This window comes from Otolemur garnettii, unplaced genomic scaffold (genome assembly GCF_000181295.1).
Source record: "Otolemur garnettii isolate 467f Iridium unplaced genomic scaffold, OtoGar3 scaffold00017, whole genome shotgun sequence".
Taxonomy (NCBI): domain Eukaryota; kingdom Metazoa; phylum Chordata; class Mammalia; order Primates; family Galagidae; genus Otolemur; species Otolemur garnettii.
This window is the reverse complement of record NW_003852412.1, coordinates 11581675-11603539: the sequence shown is the minus strand read 5'-3', so window position 1 is coordinate 11603539 and position 21865 is coordinate 11581675. Positions and strand designations below refer to the sequence as shown.

The following is a 21865-nucleotide window of genomic DNA, read 5'->3' as shown; positions in this document are numbered from 1 at the left end:
GCCTGCCTTTGCCCTGCTCTCCATGGACAGGGCACCCCTGAGGTAGCCCCCCAATACTCCACATGTACCATAGACTCTGTAGCAGGGTACCTACCTCCTGGCATCTCACACACGCCTTCACATTTAATGTTGACTAGGCAAACAGAAGCACTTATTTAAAATAAAATGGAGTTGCCTATTAAAGCAATGAGGTGCTGTGCTGTTCACTTTTTATTATAGACAATACACACTTAAAGAATTAAACCACAACAAAGTCCCTCTCTTTCTAATTCTATTGTAAAAACATCTAAAAGTACTAAGCTTTTTACCCTAATTAAAAACATTAGAGACCCCCCCCAGAATAATAACCCACATTATCAAACGGCACAAATTACTGAAGTAAAGGCAATGTGGTTTTCTAGAAAAATTCTGTAGAGTTTTCTGAAGCTAATAAATGTATGGATAAAAAGAAACTAAGGGCTTTATTAATTTACTTATACATTCAAACTTGGGATGACATCAATCTAAAAAGCTTAAGCACAACAAAGGAAACAATCAAAGTGAAAAGACAACTTCAGACTGGGAGACGACATTGGCAAACTGTCCACCCCTAAGGGATTAATAACCCGCATAGATAAGGAGCTCAAACAACTCAAGAGCAAAAAACCCCAGATTATCCGATTTAAAACTGGGCTAAAGATCTGAACGGACATTTCTCAAAAGAAAACATACAAATGGCCATCAGGTTTATGAAAAAAAATGCTGCATATCACTAATCAGAGAAATGCAAATCAAAACTATAATGAGATATCGTCTTACACCAATTAAAATGGCTTCTATCCAAAAGACAGGCAGTAACAAATGCCGGCAAGGATGTGGAAAAGGGGAATCCTCACACTGCTGGTGGGGATGTAAATTAGTGACACCACTATGGAGAACAGCAGGGAGATTCCTCAAAAGACTAAAAACAGAGCTATCACATGACCCAGCTATCACATGACCCAGCTATCACATGACCCAGCAATCCCACCACTCAGTGCGTGTGGTTATCCAAAAGGAAGGAAGTCAGGGAGACAGCCGCACTTCCGTGCTTACTGCAGCCCTGTTCATAATACCCCCAGTATGGAATCAACCTAAATGCCCGTTCACAAATGAATGCATAAAGAAAATGTGGTACGTATATGGAATGGGCTATGATTCAGCCACACAAAGAAGAACGAACTCCTGTCATTTACAGCAACACGGATGGAACTGGAGTCCGTTAGGTTAAGTGAAATAAGGCAAGCACAGAAAGATAAATCTCCCACGTTCTCACTCATAGGTGGCAGCTATAGAAAAGGTGGATCATGGGGCAATGCCTGTGACTCAAGGAGTAGCATGCTGGCCCCATATACTGGGGGTGGCAGGTCCAAGCCCAGCCCCAGCCAAAAACTGCAAAAAAAAAAAAAAAAAAAAGTGGACCATGAAAATAGAGGGTAGATTGGTGGCTACCAGAGGCCAGGTGTTGGAAGGAGTGAAGGGGAGGAAAGAATAGAAATGTACTTCTTATCACTGAACCGGACACTTAACATGGCAAGGATGGCAAATTACGTACGTATATTTCATCCCAAACTACTACATAAATAAACATTTAAAAAGAAACTGAGTACATTGACTGCTTTCCCAAAGTAAAGTGTATATGGAATATGTGTGCACATTACTTTGGTCCATCTTATCACAAGTATCTGTTTTCAATGTTATCAAAATACATTTTTCCCCGAATGCAAAATTTCAAACACTATACAAAAGCATTTCAGTAAATGTAAATCATCTTGCAAAACAAAAACAAAAAGTCTTTGCCAATATTCCTCACCAAAGGCTGCTGAACTACCTGAATTCCCCAAATATCTGAACTCCCACTGGTTTGAGATTCTTTTTCATTGAGGAAAGTGACTTTATCCTCAGTTTCTTACAGTTCTCTATCCACCAAAAAGTGACTTCCTTGACCAGGCTATACCCAAAAAAACCTGCTTCAGTAGGCTCATGCCAATCCATTTCTCTTCTAAGGACATGAGAGAATTAAGTTTAACATGGGTTTTGTCATCTTTGAATGATAGTAAGCGATCAAGAGGTACAATCACTACAGTGGATGCTGTCGTACTTCTTTTGTGTTGAGCCTGAAACTAGCCATTATCTCTCAAGTGGGCACGGAGGCCATGACAGGGAACTTCCTGCATCCTACAGCTCGAAGCTGCTGGGGACTGGCCCTCCCACTGGCCCTTGGGTGGAGAAGACCCTTCTTTTTCCCATGCTCTGTGGTTTGAGTAGGAAGGGTTGAATAAATCAAGGTCGGAAAACATTCCAGAGTGGATCCTGAGAAAAACTGGGCAGGAACTAGGACCTTGCTACGGTAAGAGGGTTCAGAAGCAGAACCCACAGCTCTGCATCCTGGCCAGCTGCCAGGCACCGTGAGGACCCCCTCCCAGAACTGAGCATGGACAGAAGCCTGCCATTAAAGCACTAGAGACCTGTAAAGAGATTTAAAATCAGTTTCTTGAAGATACTTCATACATATTGGGCCAACAAACAGACTTCGTGAACTGGTGTGCTTACATAGCAATTAATATGGCTAGCATAACAAATATACCCGTTGGCTTGACCCTATCCTTAGCAATCCAAGTAAAAATTTATAAACGTTGAAAGAAAGAAGTAGAAAGTAGGGTGCCCATAGCTCAGGGGTTAGGGTACTGGCCACATGCTCTGGGCTGGTGGGGTTGAACTTGGCCTGGGCTAGCTAAACAACAATGACAACTACAGCAAAAAAAATAGTTGGGTGTTGTAGTGGGTGCCTGTAGTCGCAGCTACTTGGGAGAATGAGGCAAGAGAATCGGATAAGCCCAAGAGTTTGGGGTTGCTGTGAGCTGTGATGCCACCGCACTCTACCTAGGGTGACAAAGTGAGACTCTGTTTCAGTAAAAAAAAAAAAAGGTAGAAAGTAATCTTTAAAGTCTATTTTAAATCTTAATCTAATTGTGCAAAAGTTAAACATTTTTTTAGAATATAATTTTAAAACATTACAAATAGTTAAAAAATAGTGTCAAAAGAGATGCTTCCAATTTATTTCATTATATCAAGAGCCCCCCGCCCCCAGTTTTGTTGACAGGTAAGATTTTCTAAGGAATTGTTAACCTGTATTACTGCCTTATTTTGTTACGTACCGTAATTTGAACTGTGAGCGAACTTCCCCATGTTCTATTTGAACCAGTTCATTATAGCAAGCAATTATGCTGCTATTCTCCATAAATCTCTGAAAAGAAAACAAAGATAATACATAAGACGTATATAATGGCTTCTTAGAGAGTCAAATAGAGAAACTTAACAGTTGCTTCTACTCCCAGGTAACTTTTTATATAAGACAACAAGTAAGATAAAATGAAATGAAACAGATGTTAAGGTGTTCAAGATGCTTGTTTAGATATATAAGAATAGAAAAGGTAAGACTGCATACTTCTTTCATGAAAAAGGTAGGATAAACTTCAGTATGAATACTCAAGGGTGCAGATGCCTGCGCGAATGTATTAATCCCTGAAACCTTTGTGCTTTACATTGTACTAATAAGATAATCTAAAACTCAACGTTCAATATACTCAGTGTGCACCCTAGGACCTCTTTTGAAGGGAGAAGCTGCTCTTTGCTTCCTAATTTTCTGAGCACCTGGTGCCAATGTGGAGCTCCACATGTGACAGGTGGTTAAAACTCAACAGCAAAAGACACACAAAACCCAACTAAAAAACACGCTAACGACCTGAACAGACATTTACCAAAGAAACTATACAAATGGCCTACAAGCCCTGGGAAGATGCTCTAGTCTAAATCATCAGTCATTAAGGAAATGCAATTTCAAAAGCCCAATGAGATGCCAATCCACAACCACTAGGATGTTTATAATTTCTTTAAAAAGGAACATAAGTGTTGGTGAAGATGTGGGAAGCTGGAATCCTTGTATATTGCTGCTAGGAATGTCAAATGGCTTAGTAACTAGGGAAAAACTTTTAGGGATTCCTCAAAAAGTTAAACATAAAATTACCATATGACTGAGCAATTCCACTCCTTAGTATATACCCAAACTGAAAACAAGTACTCAAATACTTGCACAGTCATGATCATGGCAGTAAGCAGCCCAAACGCCCATCAGTAGATGAAGAGATAAACAGATCACAGTAGTTCTAACATACACCCAACGAAATATCACTCAGCCATAAAACAGAAATGAAATGTTGACACACACTGCAGCATGTATGAACCTCAAAAAAGTATTCAGGGAAAGACTCTACACACAGATAAGTCACACGTCACCTGACTCCATTTACATGAAAGATCTAGAATAAGTCAGTTGACAGAGCCAGAATGCAGGATGGTAGTTGTCAGGGCTGTCGGGAGGACGATGGGGAGTGACTGCTTAATGGGAACATGGTTTCCATTTAGGGACGATAAAAATGTTTTAGAATTAGATAGAGATGGTGGTGGAAAAAGTATCGCGAAAGTATTAAATGTCACTGAATCGTTCACTTTGAAATGGTTAATTTTAGTTTCATCTCAATTAAAAAGACTCTCATGGATTTATTTTTAAAACTTAACAGATGAATCAACAGATATGCATAAGGTAAAAGTGAAGAAAATGCAATACCCGTTGCCACTTATCAAGGAACCAGGAGGCACCCACTTAGGCCAGGAGGAAGCTGCTTCAGTGCTTGAAGGAAAGTAGGACCTTTCCCGCTAACAATCCTGAAGTCATTTGTTTTACATTTCTTATATATCCTATACTATTCAGTATAGGATATAAAAGAAATTGAGCACTTCCCTTACACGGACATCTCAATACTCGAGAAATGATGAAATCAGAAAAAAAGAATAGCATATAAAAAGTACTAAGGGAATACACATTTAAGGGTAATTCTACTTAGAAAGGAAGAATGTCTTGCTATTTATTAAAACATACATACATCAGGCAGATCTTTTTAAAGACTTATCTGGCAAAGAATTAAGTACAAAGATAACCAGAATGTCACAAAGTATTCCAAACTGTTAACCACATTCTTTTGCCTCTCAGACAGCAAGACAGGCAGAGAAAGAGAATACCAGGCCCTACTGAAAGATATGTTTTTAGATTTCCTACAAGCAAGTTAGCCAGAGAAAAATCAATCCTCCCCCCTCCTTTCACTCTCTCTCATGCTCACACACACAGGCTTCCACACAGCTGGAGTGGATGGCTTCTCCCTGGCTTTCCATGGGCTTCCACTATTCCATGTGGAAGCTGGGAAGGGCTAACGGAAGAGAGAAAGCTGAAAACACACAGAAGGAAAATACTTTCTCTTTAATTTACAAAGTTAAACACGGTCAGGTTCAACTTGAACTTTTAGATGGTAAAAAGTATGTATCAGCCTATAACAAGGCTCTGAGGTTTGTTAGCTTTGCAAAACCACATAAAACAGTTCTGTGATAAACTAAGTTTTGAGAATGTTGGGCCCAACAGAGTTGGCAGGTTTTACGGGACTTCTCAGAGGACGTGATGTACTGGTGTGCAGCACCGCTCACACGCACTGTGGACGCTCAGAGGGGGCCGGAGAATTGGTCTTCACGGATTCCCCAAATTTATTTGACCACAGAAGCCCCTTTTCATGGCAAACCTATTAACAGTTTTAAGGACACTAGTGTTCTGTCAGTTTGGGAAATACTACGTTAGTGGATCCAGTATGGAGTTTGGAGACAGACAACACGCATTTATCTCTTTACTTCATCATGAGTGTGAGCTCCGGCAAGCTATTCACTTGGTTTGAGCTTGTTTCCTCTGCAAAAATGGAGACAGTACTGAATCCCTCAAATGTAGAGTAAATCACGGAACCAGGCCTGACAAATAATAAATCATAGCTCCACATGATGCCTCTCCTGAGAGAACCACATCCTATGCTGTGTCTCTGACGTGGCTGGAACATCTCCTGGTACACAGTCAGAGCTCCATAAACATTCATCGAATTGAATAAGCATCATTTCAAATAGAAACAGAGGCACACAAAGTTGATGTAAGAATAGCTGCAACTGTCTTGCTAAGATGCTGGTTTCTAAGAGGTTCGGCATGGACTGAGCATCAGGATGGTCGGCCACTTCTCCAGAGCTCCAAAGGCTTCACGGGGAGTTGCTGTGGGATATCTAACTGCAAAGCCTGTTCCTGGATCCCCTCTCAGGGACCACAGGCTGCAGAGCTGGCCAATTAGCTCGCCGAGTTTCAGCAGATGATTTAATACAATCAAAACAATTCGGAGATGTTGCCTCATGGACAGCAATAACTGGCATATTTAAAAGGGTGCTTGTGTATAAAGTTGCCAAAATAAGATTTTGCCCTAAAAAGGAAAACAGCCACCTGGAGATCAGCCTTAGCTGTCATGGATGGAGAGAGCACCCCTTGGAAAGAACCCAAGTTATAGGGGCACTCTGACCTAACAGGTGGCGGGGGTGGGGGCTCACGCCTGTAATCCTAGCACTCTGGGAGGCCGAGGCGGGTAGACTACTTGAGCTCAGGAGTTGGAGATCAGCCTGAGCAAGAGTGAGTCTCTTTCTCTACTAAAATAGAAAAATTAGCCAGATGTAGTGGCAGGTGCCTGTAGTCCCAGCTATTCAGGAGGCTGTGGCAAGAGGATCACTTGAGCCCAAGAGTTTGAGTTTGCTGTGAGCTATGATGACACCATGGCACTCAACCCGAGTGACAGAGTGAGACTCTATTAAAAAAAAAAAAAAAGAACACCAGGTGGTCCCTGACAGGGACTGTTTCTCATGCTTCCACCAAAGGTTGTATTCACGGTGGCTAACTGCAAAACTCAGTAACATATCTGGGCAGAGGGAAACAAAATCTTTCAGAGTAGCTCTGACAGACTACAAAAATGCACGGAAAGAGGATGGCACCTGTGGCTCAAAGGAGTAGGGCGCCGGCCCCTTATACTGGAGGAGGTGGGTTCAAACCCAGCCCCAGCCAAAAACCTCAAAAAAAAAAAAAAGAAAGAAAGAAAATGCATAAAAACAAACAGTGGCACTTTTGTTAAATTTTCTTAATAACATTTGCACCCACAAGGAAAGCTTAAGGCTTTTCTGTAAGCATATATGTCCTCTCAGAGCCCACCAGACAAGATGCCGCCACTTGAAATGACACCAGTCTCTAAATCCGCTGGGAGCAGGATCGCTGAACTAATAGCAGAATTCCAAAAGGACACTCACTAGCACTGACATGGGTCCTAACTGTGAAAACCTACAGTGTGCCACTGCCATTCTCCAGTCACCCCCTAGGTAATGAGGAAAGCCCATATCCTCACACTAGAGCGGTCCCGACTCAGGCCTGAGCAGGACAGCACTGGGACAGGAGAGGGGTGGGCAATACCACACAGAGGTCGCTGACCCCAGTGTGTACTGAGAGTTATTTCTCAGAAAACGAGGGAGTTAAGAGAAGATGTCTCAGCCACACAGCCTCTTTGCCGGCTTGCCTTTTACAACTCTCCATTCTAAAGCTCAGAAACACTGTCTCAGGTGCTGACGGTAAGAATAGCTGCTTTCAGAACCAAAAGGCAACCTCTGTGAGGAGAGAGGCCGGCTGAGGAGCGGGAGGGGCTGCTAGGCAGAAACCCCCACTTCCACACGACCTGCAGCCTCTCCCACGGCCCTGCTTGCTCCACGCTGAACCACGTCAAAGCACAAAACCACCACATGGCAGAGGTAGTTTCTACCTCTCTGTGGCCTATACCCAAGATGAATATATATTTTTAAGCCCAGAGTAGCCGAGTACCATTACTTAATGCACTCAATGGAACCCTCAGAATTCACAAAGCACAGGGAATATCCTAGTTTTGAGAGAATGCATCACACCATCTATTTGAGAGTGAGACCCTGCGGGGCGGGGTGGGGAGGGAACTGTGGCTCAAGGAGTAGGGTGCCAGCCCCATATACGGGAGGTGGCGGGTTCAAACCCAGCCCTGGCCAAAAAGAAAAGAAAAGGAAAAAGACCCTGGGATACTGGGTAAGCCTAGTGTTTTGTTTTGTTTTGGTTTTTTTTTTGGCCGGGGCTGGGTTTGAACCTGCCACTCCCAGTATATGGGGCCAGCGCCCTAGTCCTTGAGCCACAGGTGTCGCCCTAGTTTTTTAGTTTGTTACTTCGCCTTCATGGAGTACTCGATCTTAATCTTCATGCTGATAATCAGTGTTATTCATGTGGTTTAAGCCAGGAGCTTGCAAGATGCTCCTGTCATCACAGGCCCATCTCTAGGGCACAAGCTCTGGCCAAGCCTGGTGAACAGAGTCCGGGGTGCCAATTTGATGGGCTTATCTCTATGCATTATCACACACATATTGAGTCTAACTGACTGAACACAGTTAAATGAGATTACTTTGGGGCCACAGAATTTTGATCTGATATAGTAAGACGTGCTTTCATGTCATTATGTATCTGTTGCTAAGATATATGGGGAAACTCAGAGAAAGAAAAAGGCAAAAAGCTTGACTAGCAGTTGCTGGTTACTCTCTCATGAGGACAGTTACTTCCTTTTTCCAGCAGTCCTGGGGCTAATTCCCTCCACATTCTTCTGTGGCTGTTTTGCTCAGCTATTGTGGAAGAGGCCTGGTAAGGTACCTGTCCCTGAGAGCAGGGGCCGGCTCATCTTGTACGTACCCTGTTGAAGCCTGCATGGAGGAGAGGAAGGACTGAGGCCTCTTCGTGGTCATCCGACCTGCAGCAAAGCAGAAAATGTGGTCACTCAGCAGATACAAACCAGGATTCCTCACCCTGGAACACAGAGCGAGCGATGAGGCCGTGGAGGTCAGCACTAAGGATGGCTTCCTGACCAGCACGTGCCCACAGGGCACACCTGCCTTCAGGGACGCAGACCCCACTTCTGGATTCCGGAAGCCAAAAGAACAAAAACAGAGAGAAAATTCCAACAGTGTACTTGGAAGCATCACCCCTGGTACGTATGAGTGGCCCTCTCTAGCCCTGGGCTTCCCAGGGGTGTATGGGAAGAGGCCCACAAAGGAACACCTGAGGTGCCCTCCTAATCCTGAGACCACTGTCCCCTGTACTGTCCCCAAATCTTCTGGAAGCATAACTCCCATCCAAAAACTCCCCGGGTGCAACTCTCAGTGTGTGGAAGACAGTGGCAGCACAGGCAAAGGCCCCTATGGCCACATGGAAAAGTGTCAGCAGGAAGGGGAAGAAGAAGAGAAAACAAAACTTGGTAATTGTCATTCATTCCACAAGACAGTGCCCTCTAGGGAGCCTCCAGCTGGGTGTCAGGACTTCAGTCTGAGTACAGATAGGGGTGTTGGTCGGTTTGCCAACTGTCACCGTTATGAGAAAGCGTCCTGAGACAGCCAGAAAGTAGCTGGCGGTATACACCCTGAAGATCAGGGAGGGGAAATGGAATGAAAGGCATCGGGTGGAAATGCAACAGAAAACAGGCAGAGGATCCCAGGGCTCAGGTGTAGACTTACCATTAGCCGATTCCACCCTATAGGGAAAAGCTGTCTCACCTACCCCCCTTTTCCTTCAGGAACTGAAGATTCAAACTCTGGATAAATGGGACAGGAGCATGAAAAGGGCTCCAAAGGAACTAATCATGCTCTGCTTCTTAACCTGGGTGACACAGACACCAGCACCCATTTTACTATCTCTCTATATGAAATGTTTTACAACTTAAAAAATTGGTGAAAATCCTAACAAGAAAGTTAATAGGAAAGCATTATTGGTCAAGGACTAGTAAACATTGTTGCTATATGAATAGGAACAAAAACTGAGTTTGGGGGAGGCCCCAGGATTATTAGCAAGTTTGCAAAAAATGCTATATGGCCTGGGACATTTCTGGTATTCACATCCAAGGCTCTAAGACCCTGTTCAGATCTCAGAGTTTCCAGAACATAGACATAAAAAGAAGGGTTGAAGGAGGCTGATTTCATATCTCAGTTCCCCTCTCTCATTCCCCTTGGGATTTTATCTTCCACCATGATGACAAGGTCTAAGGACCCAATGGGGACAATGTCTCCACTTTCTTTGGACCATAGCCCATGCTAGGTGTCAAAGTACTATCATGTAAGGAGCAGTCTTTGATAAGAGCAAGAGTTTGAAGCCATGATGTCCTGCTGCACCCATGTGGCTTGGGACTGAGGTATTTTAAGTCTCCCTTGGGCCAGATTTGCCTAAGGGTAGCCCTGCACTTTCTTGTCTGAATTCCCAGCTTGCCAGCTCTTTTGTTCCAAGAATCTGTGCCAAATGCCACTAAGAGGTCAAGTCCAACAGGTCCTCGGCCCCAATTAAGGTCTTATTCTCTGTGAAGCTAATGACAACCATTAAGTGACTACAACAAATTTTGTTGTTTGCCAAGATCCCCACCATTGCAGCTTGTACAAACAACTCCTCTTCCCGCTGGCTACCTGGTTTTAGGTGCCGGCCAGTTCAGACGCACCCAGCGGGACAGCTTTGCCCCATCCCACCGCTCCTTCAGCTCAGTCCCCCTTGTTTGCCTCTCTACACTGGCACCAACTCACTGTCCTGCTTCTAGCCACATGGCAGTCCCCACAGCAACTTTGTCCTCACGCTTGAACATGAAGAAAATTTGTTTTGTTTTTTTTTTCTTAAATGAAAAACAAACACAGCCCATCTCTTCACTTCAGAGGAAAAAGATACACTGGAGTAACGTTCTCTCCAGACCTCCTCCTCCTCCAATTTTCCATTCATTTCTGGCATCTAAGGAGCACGCTTTTCTTCTCCCCTGAGGTGTATGAGTTATGTGTTAACAGCAATTATGCATGATAGAGAGGGAAAACCTAAATATTTCCGGGAACTTGTGAAATGAAACCTCCAAAGCAAGATCTAAAGTTGAGGTCTAAGACATGCCCGTGGCTTTGCTAGCTCAAAAGCTGGATTACATGAGCCAAAGGCTTCAGAATGAATAGTGCTACTTCCAGCGGGGGATAGGGGGTGAGCTTACGCTTGTGGAACCACTGCAAGGATCACCGTGTGCTCGGAGGGGTTCGTGGCCCGGATCGACCTGCAATGAGAAAGCTCCAAGTCAAACGAGGTGATCTGGGCTGCGTTACATCAAATGAATGGGGAACTTCTTCACATCGAAGATGGCACAAAATCAAATCTTTCTCTCAGGAGAAGGTCTCAAGACACTCGGAAGACAACAAAGAAAGATGCCCTTGTGGATTAGGACAATCTCTTCATTTAAAAAAAAAAAAGACGGAAAGGTTTTGAACTCCTAGGCAATTATCCAATAGGCCAGACTTGCCAATTTTCCACTTCAAGAATTGGCACATTCCACTTAAATTCCATGGTTTTTCTTTTTTTATTGAAATTCCACTCTGCAAAAAAATTGGCTGTCCTATAAGCCTCTTCTTATCAGTTTGTACCTGGGGGAGCTAATCAGGTTGAATCTTTTGCCTTTTAAAATAGTAGATAGTTCAGAAAGATGGCCTTATAATAAAAATTAAAGCACTTGCTGGCAGCTGGAAGGACAAACGCAGGGTAAAGCCTATTAAAGACAGGACAAAGAACCACCCACATTCCTCTGCTGTAGTCGTTTGTGCTTCAATACTTCAAACAACCTGACGGTCAGCAGGGGATGAGAAAAGCTGCACTCTCGTTGAGTGTCACTGCCTAACGCTGTTTGTTGTACCAGGACCCTTTGTATATTGTTTACAGCAAAAATTTATTCCCTAGGAATTAAATGGGATAAGGACACTAAGGATACAGTACGTTGAGGGCTGTGAATCTCCTTGGAAGCAGAGCTATGCTGCAGTTCAGATTCTAGACTATTCTGGTTGAGGGTTGTCAACTGGACAAGCTTTACTTACGGGCCACACGCTTGAGTCTCAGCACACAACAGCGTGCGTGCTGGTCTGGCCTTTACTTATTTTGAGATTCCTCGGAAGGGAACCAGAATTTCCAAGAATGGAACTGCTCCTGAGTAATTTATGAAACAACAGTGTTTGTTTTTCTCTCGAGCTAGAGACAGTTCTGCTCCTCTCCATTTTCACCTGTTTGTAATATTGCTCCCCCGGGGGACAGCCAGCTCAAACAGCCACATCCTTTTCAACTCCAAAATCTAACTTTTCTCAAAAGATGCACTTCCTCTAGGCCTTGTTCCATTTGACCTCGCTGTGCGTGGGCAGAATGCTCAGCAAAGTGCTCCCTGCCATATGCCTGGGAAGTGAGGTTTCCCCGGTGGGTAGCTGGCATGTGAAAGAGCTCCTTTGGAGACAGTGCTGCAATTCAGGGTGGGCAGGGCATCGGCGCCCCTCTGCTGCCCGCACGGTACTTCCTATCTGGCCACCCCACAGGCAGGTCCTGCTGAGTTTGCGGCTACTTTTATTTTACACTTAGGAGCTTCTTGGATATTCCAGAAGTATCAGTTAGCAGCTAATGGAGAAGGCCAGCCATGCTCTGGTCTCTAGGGACACACAACTAAGTGCTCCTCACCTTCACTCAGGCCCTCCCACCTCGGGGAGGCAGCACGGCCGACCACAGGGCTACGGGACGGAGGCAGGAGCCTCACCCGTCATGCGCGTAACCAGGCCGGGGCATGTTCCCCCTTGGTTTCCTTTGGGATTGGCTGCCATCTTTGGGGTTGCTTCCTACCGCTTTCCTCTTCTCTCTCATCCCTCCAAAGGAAAGAATCAGGGGGTCCGAGGACACACATCGGCTAAGGTCCAGTCCTGGCTCAAAGGCCAGGGATGTAGGGCCACAGATGACAATAAACATTCCCATCTGCCAGGAGTGGTCCCCCACCAGCCACCTCCCTAGGGAATGGGTGCTAAAGGTCAAGCACACAGAATCTGGCCATCCTCAACACAGCCAGCAGCGGTCCGTAAACACAGTGCCAGGTATACAGGCCTGCCGTCCACACCGTGTCCATCCCCCATTGTTTTTCTCTGTAGCTAAGACAGAAGTACCTCTGGTAGGAAACCAAATTCTATTTCTTTATACTCAAAGAACTTCTTAGTATCTTATCTGTTAAACTTTAAGTAGCTTATCTGTTAAACTGGACCTTTACCTGAACTAAAAGATTTCTTGCTGTTAAATTTTTTCTAAAGCTTTTCAACTAAAGCTTGTTGCAACTCATTCTACATATGAACAAAAGTATTTCTATGAAAGAACCATGTAAGAAAAGTGAAGGCCAAAAAAATCAGACATAGTTATGTAGGACTACTTACCATTCTTCCCTGAAAATCATTTTAAAAATATTTTTAATACTAAAAATACCATCCAAATATTTTATATGTATATTCATATGTATTAAATAGGAAAATATCTTCATGCAGAAAGGTGAGATTGTCTGAGGCCATTAAAACATTTTAAAAACAGGTACTTAAGAAAAAATTCTTCTTTGGGAAACTGAAAAGCATTTCAGACTAGCAAAGCAATGCCCGTGTTAAGAAACTCCCATTAAGCCATTAAATTCCTGTCAGGGTACCAAAGGTTCTAAGAAACCATTTCCCCACCTTCTATTTCACTTACTAATATTCAAGAAAATTCCAGCTCCCCGCGCAATTGGACTCTGTCCTGGTCTAGCATTTAATTAGTGACCTCTTCCTGTCTAGCTTCAAAGCATTCCACTTCTGCTAAATGAATCAGTTCATCCAGAGCTAACTCTCATGACTGTGCATTTATTTATGAACAGGCCTGCGCTTCCTCCCCAGAGCACAAGTATTTCTGTAAACAAGCAGGGGGTTTGGGTCCCTGGAAGGTTTTCTGCTGCAGCAAAGTGGCTGCCTTCGCTCCGTGGCTGGGAAGCCTGCTGTGGGATCCACCCATCTGTGTCAGGCAGAGAAAAGATTTATATTTCACACATTTCTGATGTTCATTTTGGGATAGAATAATGAAGATTAAAATAGCTGGTTTAAATCCAAACCCTATCTATGTAATGAGAACTGTGTGAATTTTAATGCTTTTTTATGAGCAATACATGGAGTGGGGGAAATACCCTGAAGTTTCCAGGGGAGCCCAGCTCACACCTCTAAATTTAGTGCAACTCAAATGTGGAAAAAATGGAAGAGGAGAGATAAATCCATAGGAGAGAGCTATAGCTTTCACCATAGAAATCTGTATAGACTGCTTAGGAACATCAACACATATGGTAGAAATATTGCAGATAGAACTGAAGACATGTACCGATGAAGTTCATTTTAAGCTGGTAAGTGAGCATTTTACTAAGCATATTAAATTAGGGACGGTACCTGCACACTGCCTCCGCGTCGAAGTTCCGAGTTTGTCTGTGATCGATTACAATAATTTCATGATGCTTATCAAGAAAGCATTCAAGGGCTGACTCCGGAGTCCGAGCAATGTTGCATCTGTAGCCAGCTCTGTCACAGGCCCACCAGAAGCCATCACTCTGACTATCTTCCTTTCCAAAGATCAGTAAAACCTGAAATGCAACAAAAAGGGAACTTGACAGAAATCCTCCTGAGAGATGTCTTCAAACAGGCCCATCGTGTACTGGCCAAGAACAGAGGGAAGCTACCTAGACGCCAATCCCAGCCCCCTGCTGGTCACAGTGGTCTTTGAGCAAGTTATTTCATATCTTTGGCCTACAGTTTCTCTGCTGTAAGATGGGATGAGCCGGTGCCACATAAGCTAGTTGTGAGAACTCAGTGAGCTCAGCATAGGTATCCGGTCACTCTGGCGGTCACTGTAACTCATGGCAATTACATGTATTTCTAATTTCCTAATCAGTTTTGTTTGTGAGATGAGCAACAAAATTAACAGGGCAATTAACACAGGTTAGATTATGGTTCACATAGACGGTACATGTATTTTGTTTCTGTGCAAGTGGTGGTTGCCTTGCAGTCCCTGTGTGTGACGGCTACAGCTCTTTGAACGTAGCACTAAGATCCTTATAGAGACATAGGAAAGTAAGAGGACTCAAAACAACCTCAAAGACAGAGTCCAACACCCAATCCTTGCCAGAATCTGGAGAGAATGACCATGCAATACACAGCTGATGGAGAGAAATTGAGGAAAATTGCCTGTTACTTTGCCTCATTAAGAAGCAGCCCCACCCCCAGGAAGAAGTTAGCGATACTTTACACAATTTCCCTCATCATCCCTGGGGCTCAGGAACTGAAATTCTCTGCCAGCCAGAAAGCCAGAGACAGCCTCACCGCCACCAGAGCTTGTTTACCTACTTATGGTCAATCTTCCTCATTAGAGAATTATGCTTCAGGACAGCAAGGACTTGCCTTTCTGGCTATACCTCCCGCACCCAGCCCCAGGCTGGCACTTACTAGCTGTTCAGCAAATATTTCAGGAGTGAAAGAATAACTACTTATGGGGTTTTCTGAGAAATGCAAGAGGGCTTTACTGTTAATAGATGTAAGATTACCTCCCAGCAATAGGTCTAATAAGAAAAACCTATAATAACCTCAAGATATTGATAAGGCATTTAATAATCTTCCACATCCACTTCTGTTTTAAATAATTAGAAATACAAGGGTAGTTTCTCAACATCAAGAGCTTTTAAGCCGATAGTCAATATCATTTGTTACAGTGAAATACTGATTGTGTTTAATTTAAAATCAGAAATAAGTCAGGTTATCCAATCATTACCATTACATTTGAAAGACATTTTATTAATTAGAAATTAGAAATAGATAGAAAAGTAAAAACAAATAATACTAACTCTGTAAGTTGATCAGCCAAGGGCCAGTAATAAACTGATCAACACACAGAAATGGCCAACATAAGGAACCAGGCCTGTTGTACTGGTAAATACATGTGGTGCACGTCAGGTCTGTGTACTTTAGGTCAAGTTCAGGAGGCAATCACTGTAGGGAAAGTTCAACTATGGAGGTTCTACTGTATAATGAATCTCATGTACCCATCACCCATCTTCAGCAATAAGCATTTCCTGGCCAATCTGAGTTCATCACTCTCCCCACCAGCTTTCCTAACTCTTGTATTAGACTGTGGCAAATCCAGACCTTTTTTTTTTTTTGGAGACAGAGTCTCACTATGTTGCCCTCTGTAGAGTGCCACCATGGCATCATAGCTCACAGCAACCTCAAACTCTTGGGCTTAAGCGATTCTGCCATGTCAGCCTCCCAAATAGCTGGGACTACAGGTGCCCATCACAACGCCTGGCTATTTTTTGTTGTAGTTGTCATTGTTGTTTAGCAGGCCCCTGGGCCAGGTTTGAACCTGCCAGCCCCAGTGTACGTGGCCAGTGCCCTAACCGCTGAGCTATGGGCACTGAGCCAAATCCAGATATCTTATTTCATTCATATGCTTCTGTGAAAGATAAAGACTTTTTGAAAAGAACAAAACCATAGCATCATTTCATACCTAACCCTTTCCAATAATTTAATATAAATAAATGTAATCATACATGCCATCTGTTTTATACTTGATAGAAATTGTTTCTAGTTTTCTTGAATGTCATGTTTCTAGAGGAAACATAAGATATTTTTCAGCATGATTCTGACATTTTCTTCTTAGCATGCCAATAACACCTAAGGTTGCCATACTTCTTAAGGCTCACCATGGCCAGAGATGATCACTTCTCAGCCCAGCAAGCTCCTAGCATCTCCAGCCACCGAGCTCCTTCTAGGAAGAAATAGGTGGCTCTCACTAGACAGGAGAAGGGCACAGCCTTGTAGATTTTGATAATGAAAAGAAGGTCTTCAAATCCAACTAGTAACAAGACAGCTACAGTAAGAAAAATCAGGTAGGATAAAATGGCTGATGGTGCAAAAAGTCAACAGCCCTTTTCTTGGAGTAGTTGTGTTAACTTGAGAAATTCAACACCCAGAGCCTAGATGTCAGGAAAGGTGAGTAACTTTGTCTCTCATGTCTCGCTGAATTTTGAGTTTCTAAAGCAGAACCTTTAAAGTTTGTGCCCTTGATACCATTATGCCTCAATATTTGACTAACACAAAAAGCACACAACTCTTTTCTCCTGTTGGACATTGCTACAGGTATCATTAACTTTTAAAAACACTGTTTTTAACTGCTTAGGGGGTACTGCTGAACAAAATCAGGGCTCCTTGCACTGTAGTGGCAGGGGGGCAAAAAACAAATAGCAGGCATGTGACGTGAGCACATGATGTGGACTATTAATAAATAATGGGTGTTATGTGAAAAGCAACAGAGCAGAGTAAGGGCTCAGACGGGTGAGCAATGTCTGAAGGGAACAGAAACAAAAGTCCAGCTGACAGCTGAAGAAAAGCACTCCAGGTAGAGAGCCACAGCCCTGAGATGTGCCTGATGTGTTCACAGCCCACAGACGTGCCTGATGTGTTCAGGGGGGTGGTATGACCCAGGGCAAGGTCAGTGGGCAGGAGGGTGAGAGGAAGTCAAGTTCACAGCAAAGGGCTGTGATATGGCAAGGCTTTCTAAACCATCTGAAGGAGTTTAAAAACTGGATTTCACATGGAAACTTACAAAACTGATGAAAGGTAGGAAGTCATATTAATTGCGCCTTTTTATTTTCTGTTTCTGACGTTTTGCCGTCTGGGGCTCCGCTGACACAAGAAGGACTGCCCACCCACAGTTAGCTAATTCCTAGAGACAGCAAATAACTCTCCTGAGATCATACCTCTCATATGCAGACCAACCAATCTAGAGCCCAAGTCTTTGGCTCTTACCCTCTGGGCTACCACCGCCTGTACCCTAATCACCCCAGGGCCAGATGCCAGACATCTACAACTCCCCTCCCAGACTCTCCTGAAATTTAGACTAGCCAATCCTGAACCTGCTTCCCCTGCTTCCAGATCCTTCCAGTGGAAACCCAAGTCTCCCCTCCTCACCTCCTGACAGACCCTAGCGCTCCCATGTGGCCCTGGGTGGTGTGCCCCTCCTCTTGGGAACTGTAACTATTTTTTCAATGACAATTGTTCCCTGAACTGTTGGCCTTACTATACCCGAATAATAAAATCTACATTTAAAACCAGAAGTACTGTGGTATATGTACACCATGGAATACTATGCAGCCATTAAGAAGGATGGAGACTTTACATCCTTCATGTTCACATGGATGGAGATGGAGAATGTTCTTCTGAGCAAAGTATCACAAGAATGGAGGAAAAAGTATCCAATGTACACACCCCTATTATGAAACTAATTTATACCTTTTATATGAAAGCTATAACCAAATAGCCTAAGAATATGGGGAGGGGGGAGTGAGAAGGGAGAGGGGGAATGGGTGGAGGGAGGGGGTTTGGAGGGATCACTTCTGAGGTTTATCTTACAGTGGTACAAGTGAATCTTTCTAAGAGTAGAATGTGAACATTTTAAAACAATAACTGAGAAAATGACATGAAGGCTGTGTTGACCAGTTTGATGGAAGTATTTCGGATTGCATGTGAAAACCCCACACTGTACCCCAGAAGTGCATTAATGTACATAGTTACCATTCAATAAAAAAAAAAAACAGAAGTACTTAGATTATTCATTTATGTACATTTTTTAAAATATAAGGCAGCTGTTACTTGCAACCAAAAAACAAAAACCAAAAATATCCAAAGCCACACAGTCCTTCAGCTTCAATAGTCTACATCAGTATTGATACCCTATTAAACATGGCCATTTGTTAATATTTATTAGTATTATTTTTGAGACAGAGTCTCACTCTGTTGCCCTGGGTAGAGTGCTGTGAGTCAGCATAGCTCACAGCAACTTCAAACTCTTGGGCTCAAACGATCCTCCTGCCTCAGCCTCCCAAGTAGCTGGGACTACAAGCACCTACCACAACACCTGGCTAGCTTTTCTATTTTTACTAGAGATGGGGTCTCACTCTTGCTCACTGGTCTCACACTCCTGAACTCAAGCAATCTACCCTCTACAATTCCCAGAATGCTAGGATTATAAGTGTAAGCCATTGCACCCAGCCTTTTTAACATTTATTGATCATTCATTGAAGTTAATAAACAATGACTCATATAAATGCTTTTGCAAAATATATTTCTAAAAAAAAATCATCTCTGAATGGCCTATATCAACTTGATTTGTAGAGAGTAAAAGCAAACTGCCCCCTGTGCTTGCTCCAAATAATATGCTCAGTTATCAGTAAATTCCTCATTTACTGATAACGTATTATGTAAGATGCTAGGAATTAGGAACAAAAAGACAACAGAGACAGCAATAGGTCACTCTCTGCTGCTAAGACCCCAGCTGGGGAGAGTCAGGGAAGCAGATCATTGCAATAAATGCGCTAATAAATGGTAACCACAGACAGCCCCGAGAGGAGTCTGGCACAGGAGGAGAAGCAGAAGGAAGTGGTTCTGTGGCATCAATCTCACTGTACTGCTGTAAACACAGCAACAGAGTAGAAGATGAAGGAGCAACTGCGGCTGAAGCGTGGAACAGGAAAGGAACTGGAGCAGAGCTCGGCCAGCTTGGGCTCTGTCCAGACTCAGCCGTCCTCACTTTGCCTGGTAGAACCAGACCATAAAAATTACCCTGCCAAGCTATCTAATAAACAAAAGCAAAATTATGATTGTTCTGTGATCCTTAAAGATTTGTGTTAAAATACTGAAAACTTTTTTTATTGCTGGTTATAAATGTATAGGGGAATGAAAAAATGGAAAACTCCTATCTGTATGGCCCACTGTAACCTAAAGCATTAAACCCTGAGAAAAATACTTCTTTTCAAATACTTTGTGCAGAGCAGTTGGAGCAGCATTGGCCACTTTCTTCTCGTCATATGAATTGTGAGGCAGAGGGAGCATCTCTCCTCTGCTTTTGTGAACTGTCCTACTCCTAAGTCTGGCTCAGCTGCCAGCATTTTATCCTCAGTGCCTTCAGTAGCCTGCACCGTCCCCAGGGTTCTCTTAACCGATGCGAAGTTTGCTTGCTGGCTGCACTTCCTCTGTGAAATCTCCATCCTTCCATCACAACTACTAGCCTGAGTGGTGTCGGTAAGCTCGCATTCACTGATATTTCCTCCAATTACGTCTATGGTCAATTCTCATTTCTCCACTGCCCTTTCATCTTTGGTGGCTCATGCCTTCTTTTAATAATCTATTTTTGCATAACGTCATGTGGGTTTACCACTGAGAGGCAGGAAGCAACACAACTGCATGCTTTGCTGTCTGCACTTGCGCCAAATAAGAGATCGGCAGAGACTGACCGCAGAGACTGAAAGTGATTGATCACCGATGATGCTGCACATTTATTATTTACTCAGTGATTTGTGGACTGAAAGGGCAGCAGCAGATTTGGAGTCTAGCATTTATTCATAGTTAAAACACTGAAGCAACTGTGATCAAAAAATGTTGGGGGTCTGGTGTTTTTTAAACCAGAAATTTGCACACATTGGAATTGGGCAAAGTGAGGGCTACCTAAACTGCTTTTCAAAAGTAACTATAAAGACCTCAAACTGCCAGAGAGGGCCTCCCTTTATCTCCAAGAAGAACTCGACCTAAACCTTCTTGGAAGCACAAAGTTTAGTTTGTCTTTCATCCTGGGCTAGGAGGATGAAACGAGGGCTGACCCAGGGAAGGGAGTGAAGAGGAGGGCCTGGTGTGGAGGCTACAGCGGTGTGTAGCAGGTGACCCGAGGGGTTCCCAGTAGCAATGACTGGAGCAGGGGCCATGACTCTTGGGAGTTCTCAGAGCAGGCAGGACTCTGGGAAGGATCCATTCAACCAACAGGGAAGGACAGAGACTTCACCAAAGCAAAGCAGTGGCAGAGCTGGAACCTGCACCTCCCGACCCCTCCTTCAGCCACCTCTCCCAGCTCCAGGGGTGGCCGTGCTTTGCTAGGAATCCTTATAATTATTTCTGTTATAAGTTTTATCAAGAAAGAGGTGGAAAATACCTTTTTGAGGATAGCAAAAAATCTGTCTTTGGTCGTTAAACCAGAATGAAACCATTTTCTCTGCTGAATGCTAAATTATGAAAAAGATGAAAACAAAACTGGACTTTTTCTGAACTTGAGAGTGGCAACGTAATTGTTCATTACTACCAGTGTTTTCCTAAACAAGGGTATGTCTATACATCTCCAAATGGATTACTAACATCTACTATTAAACCTTCAATTTTCAGAATATTCAGTTTGGCTTTAAGCAAAACCCTGATAACAGGGAGCTTCCACGTCATAGCCACACAACACAAAAGAGCAGAGTGATTTGATCTGAAGAAGGGTCATCTGAGTTGACAACAATGGTCTGAGAAATGCCCCTCGAAAAGTAATGCTGATAACACTACAGTTTGATGAGAATTTTCAAAGGGCCAAGTGACTTGAAATATACCATCTCACTCAGTAATACTTTCTGGAGGTGTTACTCTCATTTTACAGACATGGAAACTGACAGCTAAGAGACTTTGTGATAGCCACATCCCTCGCTAGATTTGAACTGAGGTTGGCCTGACCCCAAAGCCTTTGCAATCCTATGTTAAGTAACTTACTCTGTCTCAGTTTTATTTTTACCCCATAAAATATTGGACCCACATTCCTAACAACTCTGTGGTCCCATGGCACTGGCTGGACTAAGAAGACACAACTAGGTAGCAGCAACATGGAAAGACAGGAGGGGAGAAGCTGACACAGCGAGTTACGGAGTCACCACTCAGTCATTTCACTTAGTAGGCAAAGGTCAGCTCTCCATGAGCCCATGTACCAGTTTATAAAATCCCCAACGTGTAATGGTTCCAAGATTTAAAAAAAAAAAAAGCCCATAGCCATACAACATGGAGGAATGACAACATAGGAAAAAAGGTTTTGAAGAAAGATGCTGCTTTGCCGGGAAAGAGCTTAGGCCTTAACTATAGGGAACCATTTCCAAGCGCAGTTGGGAGGCCCCACGTGAAGGGAATGAGGACAAAAATCCACTCGCAGAAGCACATCAGACCCACACACTGGGGAAGTAAATGTGCC

The 21865-nt window shown here is 43.5% G+C and overlaps 1 protein-coding gene across 1 annotated transcript in view; it reads right to left on the bottom strand.

The window, feature by feature from the left end:
- Positions 1-21865, bottom strand: part of PDE8B (phosphodiesterase 8B) — a 262662-nt gene that overhangs the window by 83935 nt on the left and 156862 nt on the right. Inside the window, exons 3-6 of the mRNA XM_023510939.1 lie at positions 14227-14417; positions 10977-11036; positions 8666-8723; positions 3177-3265 (exon numbers count right to left, since the gene is read on the bottom strand). Of these exons, the coding sequence (XP_023366707.1) occupies positions 3177-3265; positions 8666-8723; positions 10977-11036; positions 14227-14417 (398 nt within the window). The remainder of the gene's footprint in view (positions 1-3176; positions 3266-8665; positions 8724-10976; positions 11037-14226; positions 14418-21865) is intronic.